An 18,023-nucleotide genomic window follows, 5' to 3' on the forward strand; every position below is an offset into this window, starting at 1 on the left:
GGCTGGCAGAGCATTTGGAAACTTAGGAGGAAAATCACAGGAACAGGGGAGCAGTAGGAATGGGGAGCTCTAAAATTTACATAGAAAACACGTCTAAATCCTCCTGCCACACCAGAGTAGAGAACACTCCCAGAACAGCTAAAAAATAAAAACAATGGAAGCCAAAAAACCAGCAGGACATTAACCATTAGAACGACAGGTAGCCAGTTTGCAGTTTTTCTTTTCTTCTTTAACCAAGGAAACAGATTGTTTAGACTAACAGTAACAATAGCATTTCTTAAAAGAACCAACCAGAATTCAGAGTTGCCACAACATGTTACCTACAGTATCCAGTTCTCAACCAAGACAATGACAGTAGGAAAACAAACAGGCAGATGTAACTGATATAATGGGGACAAATACAGTCAGTTCACTCAAGTTGACTAATAGACAATGGATTAAATGTCATTTTTACAAATCTGTGCATAGATTAGGCACCAATTAGAGGAAAAGATGAGTAAACAAGGCAAGAACACATACAACACTACAAAGAGCAACACGACACCAGTAAAATCTAGAGACCCTACAACAGCAAAACTTGAACAAACAAATATAGGTGAAGCAAAAGAAAATGACCTAAAAAATAACTTCAGGAGAATGTTTGAAATTCTTAAAGAGGAAATGAGAAATTCCCTCAAAGAAATGGAAGAAAAGACAAACAAAAAAAATTGAAAGACATTAGCAAATCCCTTAATGAAAACAAAGAAAAAGCAATCAAGCATATGAAAGAAACTATTCAAAACTTGAAAATTGAAATAGAGACAATAAAAAATACAAGCCAATGGAATCATAGAAACAGAAACAATGAGAAATGATCAGGAACCACAAACAAGCATAAACAGCAGAATACAAAGGATGGAAGAGAGAATCTCAAGTGCTGAAGATACAATAGAGGAAATAGACTCATCAGTCTAAAATTCTAAAAAAAGCTTAACCCAAAATATCCAGGAACACTATGGAACACCATGAAAAGACCAAACCTAAGAATAATAGGCATAGAATAAGGAGAAGTTCAAATCAAAAACACAAAAAATATATTTAACAAAATCACAGAAGAAAACTTTCCCAACCTAAAGAAAGATATGCCTATGAAGATACAAGAAGCTTACAGAACACCAAACAGACTGGATCCAAAAAAAAGTCCCCTTGCCACATAGTAATCAAAACACTAAACATACAGAATAAAGAAAAAAATGTTAAGAGCTGAAAAAAGGCCAAGTAGCATATAAAGGAAAACCTATCAGAATTATACCTGACTTCTCATTGGAGACAATGAAAGCCAGAAGATCATTGTCAAGCATTGTGCAGACATTAAGAGATCACGGATGTCAGCCCAGACTTTTATACCCAGCAAAACTTTCAGTCACCATAGAAGGTCAAAACAAGATATTCCATGACAAAACCAGATTTCACCAATACCTAGCCACAAACCCAGCCCTACCCAAAACACTAGGAGAAAAACCCCCAACCCAAGGAAGTGGGCAACATCAACAAAAACACAGAAAACTGATGGTCTCATAGCAGCAAATCCCAAAGAAGGGGGAAACACACAAATTAACATCACCAACAATGAAAACTAAATTAACAGGAGAGAGTAATCACTGGCCATTAATATCCCTGAATATAAATGGACTCACCTCACCTATAAAAAGACACAAGCTAACAGATGGAATAGGAAAACAGAATCCATCCTTCTTCTGCATAGAAGAAACACATCTCAACCTCAAAGAAAGACATTTTCTCAGAGTCAAGGGTTAGGAAAAAATTTTTCAATCACATAGACCTAAGAAACAGCAGGTGTATCTATCCTAATACCTAACAAAATAGTCTTCAAGCTAAAGTCAATCAAAAGAGACAGAGAAGGATATTTCATATTAGTCACAGGAAAAATCCATCAGGAAGAAATCTCAGTACTAAAATCCATGCCCCAAATACAAAAACACTTCTAAAGCTTAAATCATACATTAAACCCCACACACTAATACTGGGAGACTTGAACACTCCACTCTCACCACTGGACAGGTCAGTCAGACAAAAAATGAACAGAGAAATAAGGGAAGGAACATGTTATGACTCAAATGGACTTAGCAGACATATGTAGAATATTCCATCCAAACATAATGTACCTTCTTCTCAGCAGAACCTTCTCAAAAATTGACCACATACTCAATAACAAAACAAACCTCAACAAACACACACACAAAATTGGAATAATCCCATGTATTTTATCATATCACCACGGCTTAAAACTAGAAGTCAGCAGCACACTAATTTCAGAAAGCCTACAAACACATGGAAATTAAACAATGCTCACCTGAATCATCAATGGGTCAAGAAAGAAATAGAGAAATTGAAGACTTCCTAAAATTCAATGAAAATGACCTCACACAATACCCAAATTTATGGGAACTATGAAAGCAGTGTTAAGAGGAAAGCTCATAACACTAAATGCCTACATAGAGAAGCTGAAAAAATCCCACACTAGTGTATTAGCAGAACATTTGAAAACTTTAAAACAAAAAGAAGCAAACTCACTCAAGAGAACTAGATGGCAGGAAATAATTAAATTGAGAGCTGAAATCAACAAAATAGAAACAAAGAAAACAATACAAAGAATCAATGAGACAAAGAGTTGGTTCTTCAAGAAAATAGACAAACCTTTAGACAAACTAACCAAAAGGCAGAGAGAGACTATCCAAATTAACAAAATCAGAAATGAAAATGGGGACATAACAGCAGACACGAGGAAATACAGAGAATGATCAGGTCATACATCAAAAACCTGTACTCCACAAAATTGGAAAACCTAAAAGAAATGGAAAATTTTCTGAATAAATATCACTTACCAAAATTAAATCAAGACCACTTAAAGAAATTAAACAGACCTATAACTGCTGAGGAAATAAAAAGTCATCAAAAGTCTCCCAACCAAAAAAGCCCAGGATCAGATGGTTTCAGCTCAGAATTCTGCAAGATTTCAAAGAACTAATACCAATTCTCCTCAAATTGTTCCTCACAATAGAAAGAAACAGAAGGAACATTACCAAACTCTTTTTATGAGGCTACAATTACCCTGATACCCAAACCACAGAAAGACATTACTAAGAAAGATAATTACAGACCAGTCTCACTCATGAATATTGATGCAAAAATACTCAATAAAATACTGGCAAATAGAATCCAAGAATACATCAGAACCATCATCCAACATGATCAAGTCAGCTTCATCCCAGAGATGCAGGAATAGTTCAATATACGAAAATATGTCAATATAATCCATCATATAAACAAACTGAAAAATAAAAACTGCATGATCATCTCATTAGCTGCTGAAAAAGCTTCTGAGAAAATACAACACTCGTTCATGATAAAGGTCTTGGAGAGAGCAGGGATACAAGGAACATACCCAAACATAATAAAGGCAATATAAAGCAAGTCAGCAGCCTACATCAAACTAAATAGAGAGAAACTCCCAGCAATCCCACTGAAATAAGTAACAAGACAAGGTTGTCCACTCCATATCTATTCAATATAAGTTGTTGAGGTCCTAGCAAGAGCAATAAGACACCAAAAGGGTATAGAAATCAGAAAGAAGAAGTCAAACTCTCACTAATTGCTGATGATATGATAGTTTACATAAGTGACCCCAAAAATTCTACCAAGGAACTTCTACAACTCATAAACACTTTCAGTAATGTAGAAGGATACAAGATTAACTCAAAAAATTATCAGCCCTCCTGTACACAGATGATAAACCGGCTGAGAAATAAATCAGAGAAATATCACCCTTCCAACAGATAGCCACAAATAGCATAAAATATCTTGAAGTAACTCTAACCAAACAAGTGAAAGACTTGTATGACAAGAAATTTAAATCTTTGAAGAAAGAAATTGAAGAAGAAAACAGAAAATGGAAAGATCTCCCATACTCTTGCTTAGGTAGAATTAACATAGTAAAAATGACAATCTTACCAAAAGCAATCTACAGATTCAATGCAATGCCCATTGAAATCCCAGCAAAATTCTTCACAGACCTCGAAAGAATGGTACTCAACTTCATATGGAAAAGCAAAAAACCAAGGATAGCCAAAACAATCTTGTGCAATAAAAGAACTTCTGGAGACATCACAATCCCTGACTTCAAACTTTACTACAGAGCTACAGTACTGAAAACAGCCTGGTATTGGCATAAAAACAGACAGGAGGATCAATGAAACCAAATTGAAGACCTGATATCAGTCCACACATCTTCGAACATCTGATTTTTGACAAAGAAGCAAAAAATATCAAATGGAAAAAAGAAAGCATATTTAACAAATGGTTCTGGCATAACTGAATATCAACATGTATAGGAATGAAAATAGATCCATATCTATCATCATGCACAAAACTCAAGTCCAAGTGGATCAAAGACCTCAACATAAAACCAGCCGCACTGAACCTCATAGAAGAGAAACTGGAAAGTACACTTGAACGCATTGGTACAAAAGATCACTTCCTAAATATAACCCCAATAGCACAGACACTGAGAAAAACAATTAATAAATGGGACCTCCTGAAACTGAAAGGCTTTTTGGAAAGCAAAGGACATGGTCAATAAGACAAAATGACAGCCTACAGAATGGGAAAAGATCTTCACCAACCCACCATCAGACAGAGGTCTGATCTCCAAAATATACAAAGAACTCAAGAAATTGGTCATCAAAAGAACAAATAATCCAATAAAAAAAATGGAGTCTTGAACTAAATAGAGAATTCTCAACAGAGGAATCTAAAATGGCTGAAAGACACTTAAGGAAATGTTCAACATCCTTAGTCATCAAAGAAATACAAATCAAAACAACTCTGAGATTCCATCTTACACCTGTAAGAATGGCCAAGATCAAAAACACTGATGACAATGTATGCTGGAGACATTGTGAGGTAAAGGGAAAACTCCTGCATTACTGGTGGGAGTGCAGCCCCTTTGGATATCAGTGTGGCAATTTCTCAGAAAATTAGGAAACAACCTTCCTCAAGACCCAGTAATACCACTTTTGGGTATATATCCAAAGGATGCTCAATCATGTCACAAGGACATGTGCTCAATTATGATCATAGCATCATTGTTTATCAGAGCCAGAACCTGGAAACAACCTAAATGCTCCTCGACTGCAGATGGATAAGAAAAATGTGGTATGTTTACACAATGGAGTACTACACAGCAGAAAAAAATAATGGCATCTTGAAATTTGCAGGCAAATGAATGGGTCTAAAAAGCATCATTTTGAGTGATGTAACCCAGACACAGAAAGACAGTTATCACATGCACTCACTCATAAGTGGTTTTTAAACATAAAGCAAAGAAAACCAGCCCACAAATCACAATCCCAGAGAACCTAGACAACAATGAGGACACTAAGAGAGACATACATGGATATAACTACATAGGAAGTAGAAAAAGGCAAGACCTCCTGAGTAAATTGGGAGCATGGGGACCTTGGGAGAAGGCTGAAGGGGAGGGGAGAGGCAGGGAGGGAGCAGAGAAAAATATAGAGCTCAATAAAAATTTAAAAAAAAAAAGAACATTGGCATTTCCCTTGCGATGTACGGAGTTTGAGCACATTATGAAAACTGAAGTAGGCAGCTACTAATACTATGTATTATATTTTATTTACACGGGCTATGCAGAACTAGAGCGTCTATGGGAAGGGAGGGAGAGCACGAGCCGAATAGTGGTTGCTGAGGACTGGAGAACCTGGAAGGAGAGTGAGGAGAGACTGCTAATGACTTCATGTTGTCTTTCAAGATGATGGAATGTCCTGGAATTATTTACTAGTGAGCCCGCACAACTCTGAAAATACTAAAGACCAATCAACTATATACTTTCAGTGGGTGAGTTGAATGGCATGTGAGTTTATCTTGATAAACTTGTTTAAAATGAAAGTACACTTTTTACAGATGGTGGAGTCAAATGCATTTCACTGCCATTTGACAGACACTGTAAAATGATGGAAGAAATTGAAGCTAGCAGAAATGTCAGATCTTCGGAAAGCAATAGAAACATTTAATTGCTTAAAATGCATTTCTTTTATGTGATTTCTTTTTAAAAGGGGTTCATAAAAAGGGTTTTGCTCTGTATTTCAGGCTGGCCTTGAACTTATAGCAATCTTCATGTCTCTACCTCCTGAGTGCCAGAATTATAGGCATGTACCATATGGCTTGCTAATGTGTTTTATCATCCTCACCATCATAATCATCACCACAATCATCATCGTTATTTTCTTTTAATGTGTTCTAAGTACTTGAGAATTATATGACTTCTTAATTAACAACCTATACTGTATTTGCAGGCAGATTTTTTTGTCCCACCTGCCAGTTCCCAATTAACCACATGGAGACTTCTTATTAATTATGGCAGCTCAGCAGATATCTTAGGCTTGTTTCTAACTAGTTTTTACAATTTAAATTAACCAGTATCTTTTAATATGTGTTCTTTTATGTGTTTCAGTTACCTTTTCTTTGTAAAGCCCATGCTGCTTGCTCTGTGTCACTGGTGTCTCCTTGCAACTCTGCCCTTCTTTCCAGCATTTTCTCTGCCCCAGTAATCCTACCTAGATATTGGCCATTTAGCTTTTTTTAGCCACAGTGCCATATATTCACACAGCATGAAGGAATGTAATGCACAGCATATATTGTTGGCTTTAAAACATTTGTAGAGAAACATTACTGAATTTTCAACATGAAAAAAAAGACATCCAATAAGAGCATGCTTATTCTCAATAAAAAAAAAACACAGTATAAAACAATACATAATTACCAGAGTTAACTTGAAGTGGAAGCCGTCATGGTATGTACTGTTCATGACAATCAGTTTGGGAGCCATGCCTCCTGCTGTAAATACACCCAAAATTCCCCTTGAAGAATCCATGTTTTCACTTTGGAAGAAACAGTAGACTTTCTTTAGGAAAGAAAGAAATATAACAAGTAATGAAAATTTAATGTGGAGAAGCATATTGCATTAATTTATTAGTGAGGATAAGTTTGTGAGAAACCACTGCTGATAAAATTCTGTCTTTAATGATTGCCACCTCCAGTGAGGAGAACCTATTTTTAGGAGCATGTCCTTGGAACTCAGTAACCTATTTAACGTCCTAAGATTTTAATCCATCCTTATGAAAGTGTTCTAGTCATAAAATTGTAACTTTATATTTTTCATGACTATAAAATGAAAGCCAACTAGTCTCACATGTAGAAAATATGATTTTATTAAAACTGTTGTGCTGTGACTAAATTAAAAGGGATTTAAATTTATTGTCCACTTCCCAGTCTTAAAAGAGATGTGGGGAGCAGGCAGAGATGGATACAAGATGGGAAACCTCCTTCAGCCAATGGCCTTTGAGAGACTGGACCAGGTGGGGCCCAATGGCCTTTGAGAGGCTGGACCAGGTGGGGCATGTCCTTGGGTACCAAAAAGCCCTTGGGGCCGCCCTCTCACTCTCTCCCCACACCTGGATGTTGGGTTCCATTCCTGATTCCTCATTGTGATCCGTGAGCACCCTTTTAATAAAGAACACCTTACTATACCCTATTCGGAGCTAGTGTGGGGTTGATTCGCATTCCCCCGCCCACATCTGACATGGTCTGCTTCAGACATACACTTGCCTTCCCAGAGCTGTTTGCCCTGGGCAGAAAGAAGAAACTACAATGCCATTAGGACCAAGTGGGCAGAAATGGACACACATGCACACGTGCGCACACACACACACACACACACACACACATGTGCGCACCCAGGTTGGCAGAGGGGGACAGACAAACACGTCTTCTTAGGACCATTTGCCCTAGGCAGGGAGAAATAACTACGCACCCACCAAGCGCCTTGCTGTACTAGGTGGTCAAGCACCATTATGGTAAGCAAATTCATGGTGAGATATGGGAGAGAGATGGATTGAATGGTTCCTGTCCTGGGGAGAGAGACAGATCTGAAGAGACAAAGGTGATGAGGAACAGGCTACTGTGGGAGGCCTGTTTGCTACCCAGGGCCATGGTGATGTTGGATCATGGACTGCTGCCTAAGGCTATGTCTGGGCTCATGACCCTGAGTCTCTGAATCTCTGTTGATATCCATGACTGCAATTACCACCAAAAGCCCTGAGGATGCCCAAGATCTGGGACACCCCCACATATGGCCACATTGGTGTCCGAGGGCCATGCCACAGCCGGGGCCATCTCAATCTGTGTGGCCTGAGCTGCCACCCGGAGCCATGGAGACAGGCAAGGGCCATGTTTTGGTCCATGAACCTACCGCAGCAAAGGTCTGTGTTAATGTCCATGGCACCAGTTACCATCAAAGGTCAAGTGGATGCCCGGAGTCTGGGCCTCCACCTGGGGTCATTTTGTTGTCCACCTTGCAGCCAGGTTGAGTGCCGTGTGCAGCCACCTGGGGCCATGGTGACATCCAGGCCAGGGATGCTGCCTAGTACCATATCTAGGTGCATGGTCCTACAGTACCTGGAGTCTGTGTTGATGTCCATAGCCAAAATGGTCACCAAGGACCACAAGGATGCCTGGCTTCTGAGCTGCCACCTATGGCCATGTTAGGCTCTGAGGGTTGTACTACTGCCACGTCAAGCTGAGTGGCCTGCATTGCCACCAAGCCATGATGTCATCTGGGCCTGAGCTGCTGCTGGGGACCATGTCAGGGTCTATGGCCCTACTACAGCAAGGATCTGTATAGATGCCCATGGCTCCAGTTACCGTCAAAGGAAGTAGGTCTGCCTGGGGTCTAGGCCAACACCTGAGGTTATGCGAGTGCCTGAGAGTCATGTTGCTGTTAGGGCCATACAGATTGGGGTAGCCTATGCTACCACCAGGGACCATGTTGATTCCTGGACCCAAGCTGTGAGTCTGTTGCCCTACTGCAGCTGGGGTCTGTTTTGAGATCCTTGACTTCTGTTACCACTGAAGGCCGTGCAACTACCTGAAGTCTGAACTGACCCATAGGACCATGTTGGAGTCTGGGAACCAGGCTGCTCCTGGGCCTATGCCAGTCAAAAAGGCCTCACTGCTACCCAGGGCCATGGTGACATCCAAGCCCAGACTGCTACTGATAGCCTGTCTGTGTCTGTGGTCCTGCCGCAGCTGGAGTCTGTGTTGATGTCTGTTGCCTGTATTACCACAAAGGTCCATGTAAACCGAATGTTGTAATGGTGTTGAAGTACAAAGACCCACATTGAGTTGGCCCCACCCCTCCGGGCCCTGGGATAAGAGACCCCAATGACCCTGGCATGGGAAAGCTGGCCTCACCCCTAATTGGAGAGCCTGTTTACCCACTTGACCCTCTCTCTCTCTCTCTCTCTCTCTCTCTCTCTCTCTCTCTCTCTCTCTCTTTTTCTCTCTCTCTCTCTCTCTCTCACACACACACACACATACACACACACACAGGGGAAAGTTGGTCCTACTTCTTATCACCAGTGTGTGAAAGCTAGCTCCATGCCTTATCTCAGGAGGGTTGTCCCAGTGGCCCAGTCAACAGTCCAGCTACAGCCCAGACACACGTTCAGGGCTATGAGTAGACACTCCCCAACATCTACCCCACATATGATCTGCTGGAGCATGGGCAGGGACTGGGCCTGTGGAACTGTAACCACAGGATCTCCATGATTTGGGCAACTTCAGGATATCTGAGAGGAGTTTCAATAAGGGTCCAGTATTGACAGTATACCAGAAGCCAGAGGCCTTGAACCTGACCAACAACACATTACACAATTAACATTTGCAAGTAAAACTGTTTGGACAAAGGAGTCTACTGCATGATACACAGCAGGTACCAAGGCCAGCAAGACAAATGAAGAATTGACAGAGAGGTGGAAAGGTGAAGGAACCAAGTAGGGGTTGCTGTTTGTTTGTTTGTTTATTAAATCAATATTCTTATGTGCATTTTTTACTTTATTTATTTTTACATGTTTATTTTATTTATTGTTTCTTATGTTATTTCATTTTTAGTTTTCCTCGTCAGGGGGCAACACTAAAAGGTGAAGGGGCAGATACCGAAAAACTGAGAAATAAGTGGGATTGAGGTGCATGATATGAAATTCCCTAAGAATCAATCAAGTAATATTAATAAAAAACTTTAAAGATAGCTGTGGAAATGTCACATCATAAATGCTGAATTTTACTGAAAACCTAAGACAGACACTGAGATTTATCTCAAGGCTCTCCTAACAATTAAAAATACTTTGACTGGAAAAGCCCAGAACCAGATGGTTTCAGCTCAGAATTCTACAAGATTTTCAAAGAATATCAATACTCCTCAAATTGTTCCACACAATAGAAACAGAAGGAACATTGCCAAACTCTTTTTATGAGGCTATAATTACCCTGATAACCAAACCACACAAAGACATTTCTAAGAAAGAATTACAGGCCAATCTCACTCATGAACATTGATGCACAAATACTCAATAAAATATTGGCAAATTGAATCCAAGAACACATCAGAAAAATTATCCACCATGATCAAGTCGGCTTCATCCTAGAGATGCAGGAATAGTTCAACATATGAAAATCTATCAATCTTATCTACCATATAAACAAATTGAAAAATAAAAGCCACATGATCATCACATTAGGTACTGAAAAAGCCTTCGATAAAATACAACATCCCTTTATGATAAAGATCTTGGAGAGAGCAGGGATACAAAGAACATACCTAAACATAATAAAGGCAATATACAGCAAGCCAACAGCGAACATCAAACTAAATGGAGAGAAACTCCCAGCAATCCCACTGAAATCAGAAACAAGACAAGGTTGTTCACTCTCTCCATATTTATTAAATATAGTACTTACTGAGTTCCTAGCTAGAGCAATAAGACAAACACAGGAGATCAGGGGGATACAAATCAGAAAAGAAGGAGTCAAACTCTCACTATTTGCTCATGATATGATAGTTTACGTAAGTGATCCCAAAAATTCTACCAAAGAACTTCTAAAACTCATAAACACCTTCAGTGATGTAGCAGGATACAAGATTAACTCAAAAAAGTCAGTAGCCCTTCTTTACACAGATGATAAATGAACTGAGAAATAAATCAGAGAAACATCACCCTTCACAATAGCCACAAATAGCATAAAATATCTTGGAGTAACTCTAACCAAACAAGTGGAAGACTTGTATGACAAGAAATTTAAATCTTTGAAGAAAGAAATTGAAGAGGCACAAGAAAATGGAAAGATCTCCCATACTTTTGCGTAGGTAGAATTAACATAGTAAAAATGGCAATCTTACCAAAACCAATGTACAGATTCATTGGAATATCCATCAAAAGCCCAGCAAAATTCTTCACAAACCTCAAAAGAATGGTACTCAACTTCATATGGAAAAGCAAAAAACCCAGGATAGTCAAAACAATCTTGTACAACAAAGAAACTTCTGGAGGCATCACAATCCCTGACTTCAAAACTACAGAACTACAGTGCTGAAAACAGCCTGGTATTGGCATAAAAACAGACAGGAGGGCCAATGGAACTGAATTGAAGACCCAGATATTAATTCACACACCTATGAGCACCTGAATTTTGACAAAGAAACAAAATATATAAAATGGAAAAAAGAAAGCATATTCAATAAATGGTTCTGGCATAACTGGACATCAACATGTAGAAGAATGAAAATAGACCCATATCTATCACCATGCACAAAATTCAAATCCAAATGAATCAAAAACCTCAACAGGAAGCTAACCACACTGAACCTCACAGAAGAGAAAGTGGGACGTACACTGAACGCATTGGCACAAGAGACCACTTCTTAAATATAACCCCAATAGCACAGACATCGAGAGAAACAATTAATAAGAAGGCCAAGGCAGGAGAATACTGAATCCCAGGCTATTCTGAGCTAAGTGGAAGACCCCAATCCTGCCTAAATAATGGAAACAAAGGAGTAGGCCTTGACAGCAACATTAAAAATATCTAGTATAAGTTGGGCAGAGTGGAAAGCATTTGAACTATGGAAGTGAGTAAAACTGATGAACTCCCAGCCACTGTAGAATTCACAGTCCAGTGAGGGGTGTGAGGAAGACAAACTTGTTGGCTGGAGCAGTGAGTAGATTTGTAGATGGATGGAGGGAAAGACAGACCAAAAGAATAAATATGGCATCAATTGTAGAATAAAATGGTGAAGGGAGCGTTGGAACAGAGGTGTTGGGGAAGTCTGATTTAAAAACATTAATTAAATTTTTATTGTGGTGGGGTGGGCTTGTCTACACATGCATGTATGAGCACCTATGCCACAGCATGCATGTGAGGCCTTCAGTTCTGCCCACCATGTGGGACCCGTTAATCACACTCAGGCCATCAGGTTTGGTGGCAGCTGCCTTTCCTTACCAGACAGCTTACTGGTCTGGTCTGGGAAGTCCTATTTTTAACAGAGTCCTCAGAGCAAAAGATTTCCCTCGGGAAAGGTCATGCATGAAGATCAAGCTTCATAATGTACACAGAACACTTTGATTGTACATACAAACACTTTAAAAATGTAATGATTGAAAACAATGCCAAGGTGATATTTACTTCACTATAACTATGTATAAATTGGCTAGAATACTAATTTAAAACTAAAAATAGAAACAGAGATGGCTCAGCGCTTAAGAGCCTTGTTGTTCTTCCACAGGACTTTTGTTTAATCCCTAGAACCCACATTGTAGCAACAACTCTGTAACCCCAACTACTAGATGCCCTCTTTTGGCCTGCGTGGGCATCATGCACGCACACATACACACACACACACACACACACACATACACACACACATATGTACATCTATGTAGCACACATATGGAGATGCAGGCAAAACATCCATATAAATAAAATAAAATAAAAATTCTACAAATAATTTTTAAAATAGAAAAACTAAAACCAAAGTGTTAATTAATCTGTGTCAGGGCATACAGCCATAAATATTGATTTGACCCCAAGATTTGACCCCAGCTTGGAAAGTCTACCTTCCCTTTCTTATAGTACAAAATCACAACCAAAAAGGGCACAGGCTTCTCAAGAGTTATAAATTCAAAACTTAAACTAAGTATTTATTTGATACGTCAAACAGAAATTAGGGACCAAGTTAAAGGGGACTTAGGGATAAATTATGTGTCTTGGTGGAATGTTATTCTGTGTTTTTATTGTAATTGTCATCTAATTTTGGATAACCTGTGTGGTTTGTTTTTGCTAGCAATTGCTATCTGAATTTTCAATTGTGTGTGTGCGCGTGCATGTCCGTGTGTGTGTGGACATGTGTGCGCGTGCATGCATGTGTACGTGCACGTGTGCACGCATATCAAACCCAAGGATTCAGCACAATAGGCAAGCACTCTTTCTCTGAGCCATTATACATGGTGTTAGCCCATGACTATTTTAATGTTCTGCTTTATTTTGTTTTGTTGTTTGATTACTTAAAAGTCTCCCATCACTTGAATGGAAAGGTATGAGGGCCCACAGAGTCGTGAGCCTGCTCCACCTTGACTGGACGTCACAGAGTTTGAGCTTATTTTTGCTCTCTCAAAATTGTTGACAACAGATGTGGCTACAAACGAGAGTCTGACCAAGGGTGTGGTTAATTAGTGTTTTGAGTGTAGAGATGGATCCCCTCGGATCCACTCCACCTGGACAAAAGATCAAAGAATACAAGTCTATTCCTTATATCATGTTAATGAAATCTGGTGCCCCTCCTCCCTTTTGGAGTTAAGTATATAAGCAGGTGGGGGAAAAAAAGGCAAATTCAGTATTCACTGAACGTCCCTCCGGAGGCTGTTCTGTGTTTCTGTCTCTTAATTCTCTCATATCTCTGTTCCTTTTGCTTAATAATTCTAAAACTCACGCTCCTACCCCAGAATGCATGAATTCTGTCGAAGCTGGTCTTCTACAGAAAGGTCACACCACCCCTTACACAAAATGACAGACGCAGCACGGTCCCTATCACACAGGGACTATTTCTTTCCTACGATCATGTGAGGTACATTTCTCTGACGGGCTACTTTGTCAAACTTCAAAAGAACAAATTGGTTCCATATCACGATGAAGATAGTTGCAGGTGGTCTAGAAAAGAGAGGTGGGCATCATTTCTTAACAACACCCACAGAGCATGGCTACCCAGGATTCTCGATGGCTAAAAATATGCTACCCTATCCAACTACAGACACAATTCCATAGAATCTCACCTTCCCATCTGGACAGGAGAAGGCACTTACTTGAGAGACTACAGTGTCACTGCATCTAAACCTGGCCTTAAAGGGGACCAAAGGGCTATAATACATACAGTTAATGGACTTTACCAAACTGTTAGTGGAAAGAAACAACTTGATTATTTTCTGGGCACTGGGGAACTGGTCGCTGGAGCAAGCAAAGTGTTTCTCATTATCACCTAAAAAACAAAAACAACAAAAACCGGTCAAGCTAAAAGGACTTACCTGAAAAGTCTGGTAGTTGTGGTACACGTCTTTAATCTCAATACTTGGGAGACAGATGCAGGTGGATCTGTGTGTGGAAACCAGCCTGGTCTACAGAGCGAGTTTCAGGGCAGCCAGGGCTGTTAACACAGAGAAACACTGCCTCAAAAAAAAATGTTGCAGTTTATAATAAAATCCCACACTAGTCCAGAATGGAGTATAATAAAGATTTCATTATTTAGGGGTAAACTCAGAGATCAGCAGTCCTCTGCATGAGCGGGGAGCTAGAACCGCATCCAGCAGCCAAGGCCCCCCTCCCCACACACGCTTTTACATATGCATATATAGTACATGCGACCATGCCCAAAGTGGGCCAGTATCTTAACGGCTATTGGCAGCAAAAGAAGAATGTAGATTAAAAGATGTGACTTAATTTAAGTTATAAGAACTAGTTAGGAACAAGCCTAAGCTAAGGTCAAGCTTTCATAATTAATAATAAGTCTCCATGTCATTTTTTGTAAGCTGATAGACCAAAGAAAAAAATCTGTGTATATATCCAGCCACATATATCCACATAAGGCCTGAGAAAGTTTTAAAAAAAAAAGGTCAAAACACTGAGTCAAATGTGGCTTCCTGCCAGGTTTTCCTGGTGACCAAGGTCTCTCAGATAGGCTCAGTGTACAGAGACTGCCTTCAGGCTGAAATCAGCCACCAGTGCCATGCACTAAGGTGAGCTATGCCGGGTGACAGACGTAGCAGTTTTAAATTAGTCTCACATGACCAGAGAACACTGCAGATGCTTAGTAATGCTAGGTACAGACAAAAAAAAACTTCTAAAAAAGGTGCAAAATGTTTAAAAATGTGCTTAGGTGCTTAGGTATAGACATTCATAGAAAGAATAGTTTAAAAATAATAAAGCCTTTGAAAAGGGAATAAAATAACATGTAAATAAAATAGTCATGTAAAGATGGGAACTAGACAGGGCATCTGGATTCTGTATGGTTCTTTATTGACTTTAAATTTCTGGATGCTGATGAGCAGACAGTGACAGCTGCTGGGGACACGGGATTGTGGAAGGGAGGGGCTGAATTAGACCAGCCTAGATACTTTAGGCATGACTTAACTTTATAATGGAAGTCAGAAAATGTATTGCAGTTTGGAAAGAGAGGGGGGAGGGACAGACAGACAGACAGACAGACAGACAGACAGACGTTGCCGGGAAGGGCCTGAATTTTAGACCAAAATTAGAGGAAAACTTACCATTAGATTTTAGTCAGAGCTAAGAATAAATTTATTTTTTACTGCACAGTGTCTGTACAATGTAATTGTTGCAGTGTTATTCTTCAATTTGTCTGTGTTAGCGTGTCAGTGTCCCTCCAAGGGTTATAGTTTGAAATCAATATTTCTTTGCCTCGCATGCAGGCACCTCTATATGCGCCAGCTCCCACTATTTCAGAATACTTTAATTGTATCCCTTCTTTCATGTCAGACTGAACTATGCACTGCGTCCCTCACAGAGTCTGCAGTTTACTACCTCCAAACTATTGTTTACCGTGTGTCCGATGCTGCCTTTGAAGCACACACTTTCTCATACATGCATATACAAATTTTACCCACTTTAAGGACCTAGACAGACTGTTCTCTTCTATACAATGCCGGCCTTAACGACTTGATTTTCCATGGCCAGATACAATCTCTCTTTTCACTGACTTCTCTCCCTTGGTGACTTCCCCAATATTGGCTCATAGCCACATATATGTCAGAAATCCCTACTACAATGTTTGAACTAAACACTGGGACAATTTGTAGCTCATTGAATTCTACAGCACATTTGCGATTAGGTCTGAATTCTTCTATCTATCCATTTATTAAACACCACTGTATTTTATTATGCATTCTAGGATGCAGGAAGATCTCAAACATGTGTGCACTATGGAAATGGATGTTTCCTTAACAAATTTTTCTATTATTAAAGTTTTGTGAACTAATTCTATCTTTGTATTTGTTCAAGAAATTCTCCTTTCAATTTGGTAGCCTGAGAATTCATACATCAAGGGAAAGATTTTATATCTGTTCAAATAAATCAAATATTTGCCATGTATAATCTGCTTTTAATGGTAAACATTCTATGACTTGAAGGTGACAAAGTGTTATTTTAAAAAAGGTTGCATACACAACTTGATAACAATGGATTCACAATGACATTTCTAGACACCTGGGCGAGAGTAAATAGATAACACATGAAAACAATGAGAAAATACTGACAAAATATTAAATGAATTATTAAATAAAAATATTAAATATTTGAACTGCAAATGAGGAAAGGATAAGAATAAGAACTCCAAGCCGGGCAGTGGTGGCGCACGCCTTTAATCCCAGCACTCGGGAGGCAGAGGCAGGCAGATCTCTGTGAGTTCGAGACCAGCCTGGTCTACAAGAGCTAGTTCCAGGACAGGCTCCAAAGCCATAGAGAAACCCTGTCTCGAAAAAAAAAAAAAAAAAAAAAAAAAAAAAAAAAGAATAAGAACTCCATGAAAGGAAATAGTCTGATACTTACGTTGATTATATATCACTGCTGATGAAAATTCAAACACATTCAAAAGTAGAATCAGAACATATAGAAGTGGTGATTCCATCTGTTGAAATAAATATAAATAATTTCTATTCAGTTACTCTGAAAATATTATTTTGAGTTTTTAGACATAAAAACAACTACACAGAGGTAAAGAAAACATCTCTTCCAGTTGCAAGTATTTTCTGTACTGTGACGAAAGCAAAGGATGGAGCTGGAGGTGGAGAGCCTGCCTAGCAACACACGCCCTGGGTCTGATCCCCAGCACCACATCACAACAAAACCCTGGAACAGACGCACAGCATGACTTCCACAATCCCGTGTCCCCAGCAGCTGTCATTCTCTGCTCATCAGCATCCAGAAATTTAAAGTCAATAAAGAACCATACAGAATCCAGATGCCCTGTCTAGTTCCCATCTTTACATGACTATTTTATTTACATGTTATTTTATTCCCTTTTCATATATGTAAAAGCATGGACATTGAGAGAGACTGGGGCTTGGGATTTTCTTCAATATCGATAATAGTGGGTGAAGTGGGTTTCATGATCCTAGATCAAGAACCTGGATTGATACACACTCTAAGAATGATAAAACTGATCATCTTTATTTTTCTTTTACTATCTTGACTACCTAGGTTTTAAAATAGTCCACATGGAAGCCGGGCGGTGGTGGCGCACACCTTTAATCCCAGGACTCGGAAGGCAGAGGCGGGCAGATCTCTTGAGTTCGAGGCCAGCCTGGTCTACAAGAGCTAGTTCCAGGACAGGCTCTAAAGTTGTAGAGAAACCGTGTCTCGAAAAACCAACCAAAAAAAATAGTCCACATGGTCCCAAGCTTCCTTGCATGTTCTTGCTGGGTATGGTAAGAATGTGACTCTCTGGTGTTCTTTATCCAGGGCTTTTCTCAGGTTGTAATAGCAGGCCAGTTTCCATGGTGACTCTCCTAATGTCGGTGTTTTCCCACTGCGATACATTTCATGACCTG

The 18,023-nt window shown here is 39.5% G+C and overlaps 1 protein-coding gene across 1 annotated transcript in view; it reads right to left on the minus strand.

The window, feature by feature from the left end:
* The window catches only part of Catsperb (cation channel sperm associated auxiliary subunit beta), a 161,950-nt gene extending 144,849 nt beyond the window's left edge, over positions 1-17,101 (minus strand). The window contains exons 1-6 of the mRNA XM_042055403.1: positions 17,023-17,101; positions 14,352-14,440; positions 9,019-9,153; positions 8,162-8,322; positions 7,606-7,702; positions 6,839-6,979 (exon numbers count right to left, since the gene is read on the minus strand). Coding sequence (XP_041911337.1) covers positions 6,839-6,979; positions 7,606-7,702; positions 8,162-8,322; positions 9,019-9,153; positions 14,352-14,440; positions 17,023-17,101 — 702 coding nt within the window. The remainder of the gene's footprint in view (positions 1-6,838; positions 6,980-7,605; positions 7,703-8,161; positions 8,323-9,018; positions 9,154-14,351; positions 14,441-17,022) is intronic.
* Between the last annotated feature and the right edge of the window lie 922 nt (positions 17,102-18,023).

Source organism: Arvicola amphibius, chromosome 7 (assembly GCF_903992535.2).
Source record: "Arvicola amphibius chromosome 7, mArvAmp1.2, whole genome shotgun sequence".
NCBI lineage: Eukaryota > Metazoa > Chordata > Mammalia > Rodentia > Cricetidae > Arvicola > Arvicola amphibius.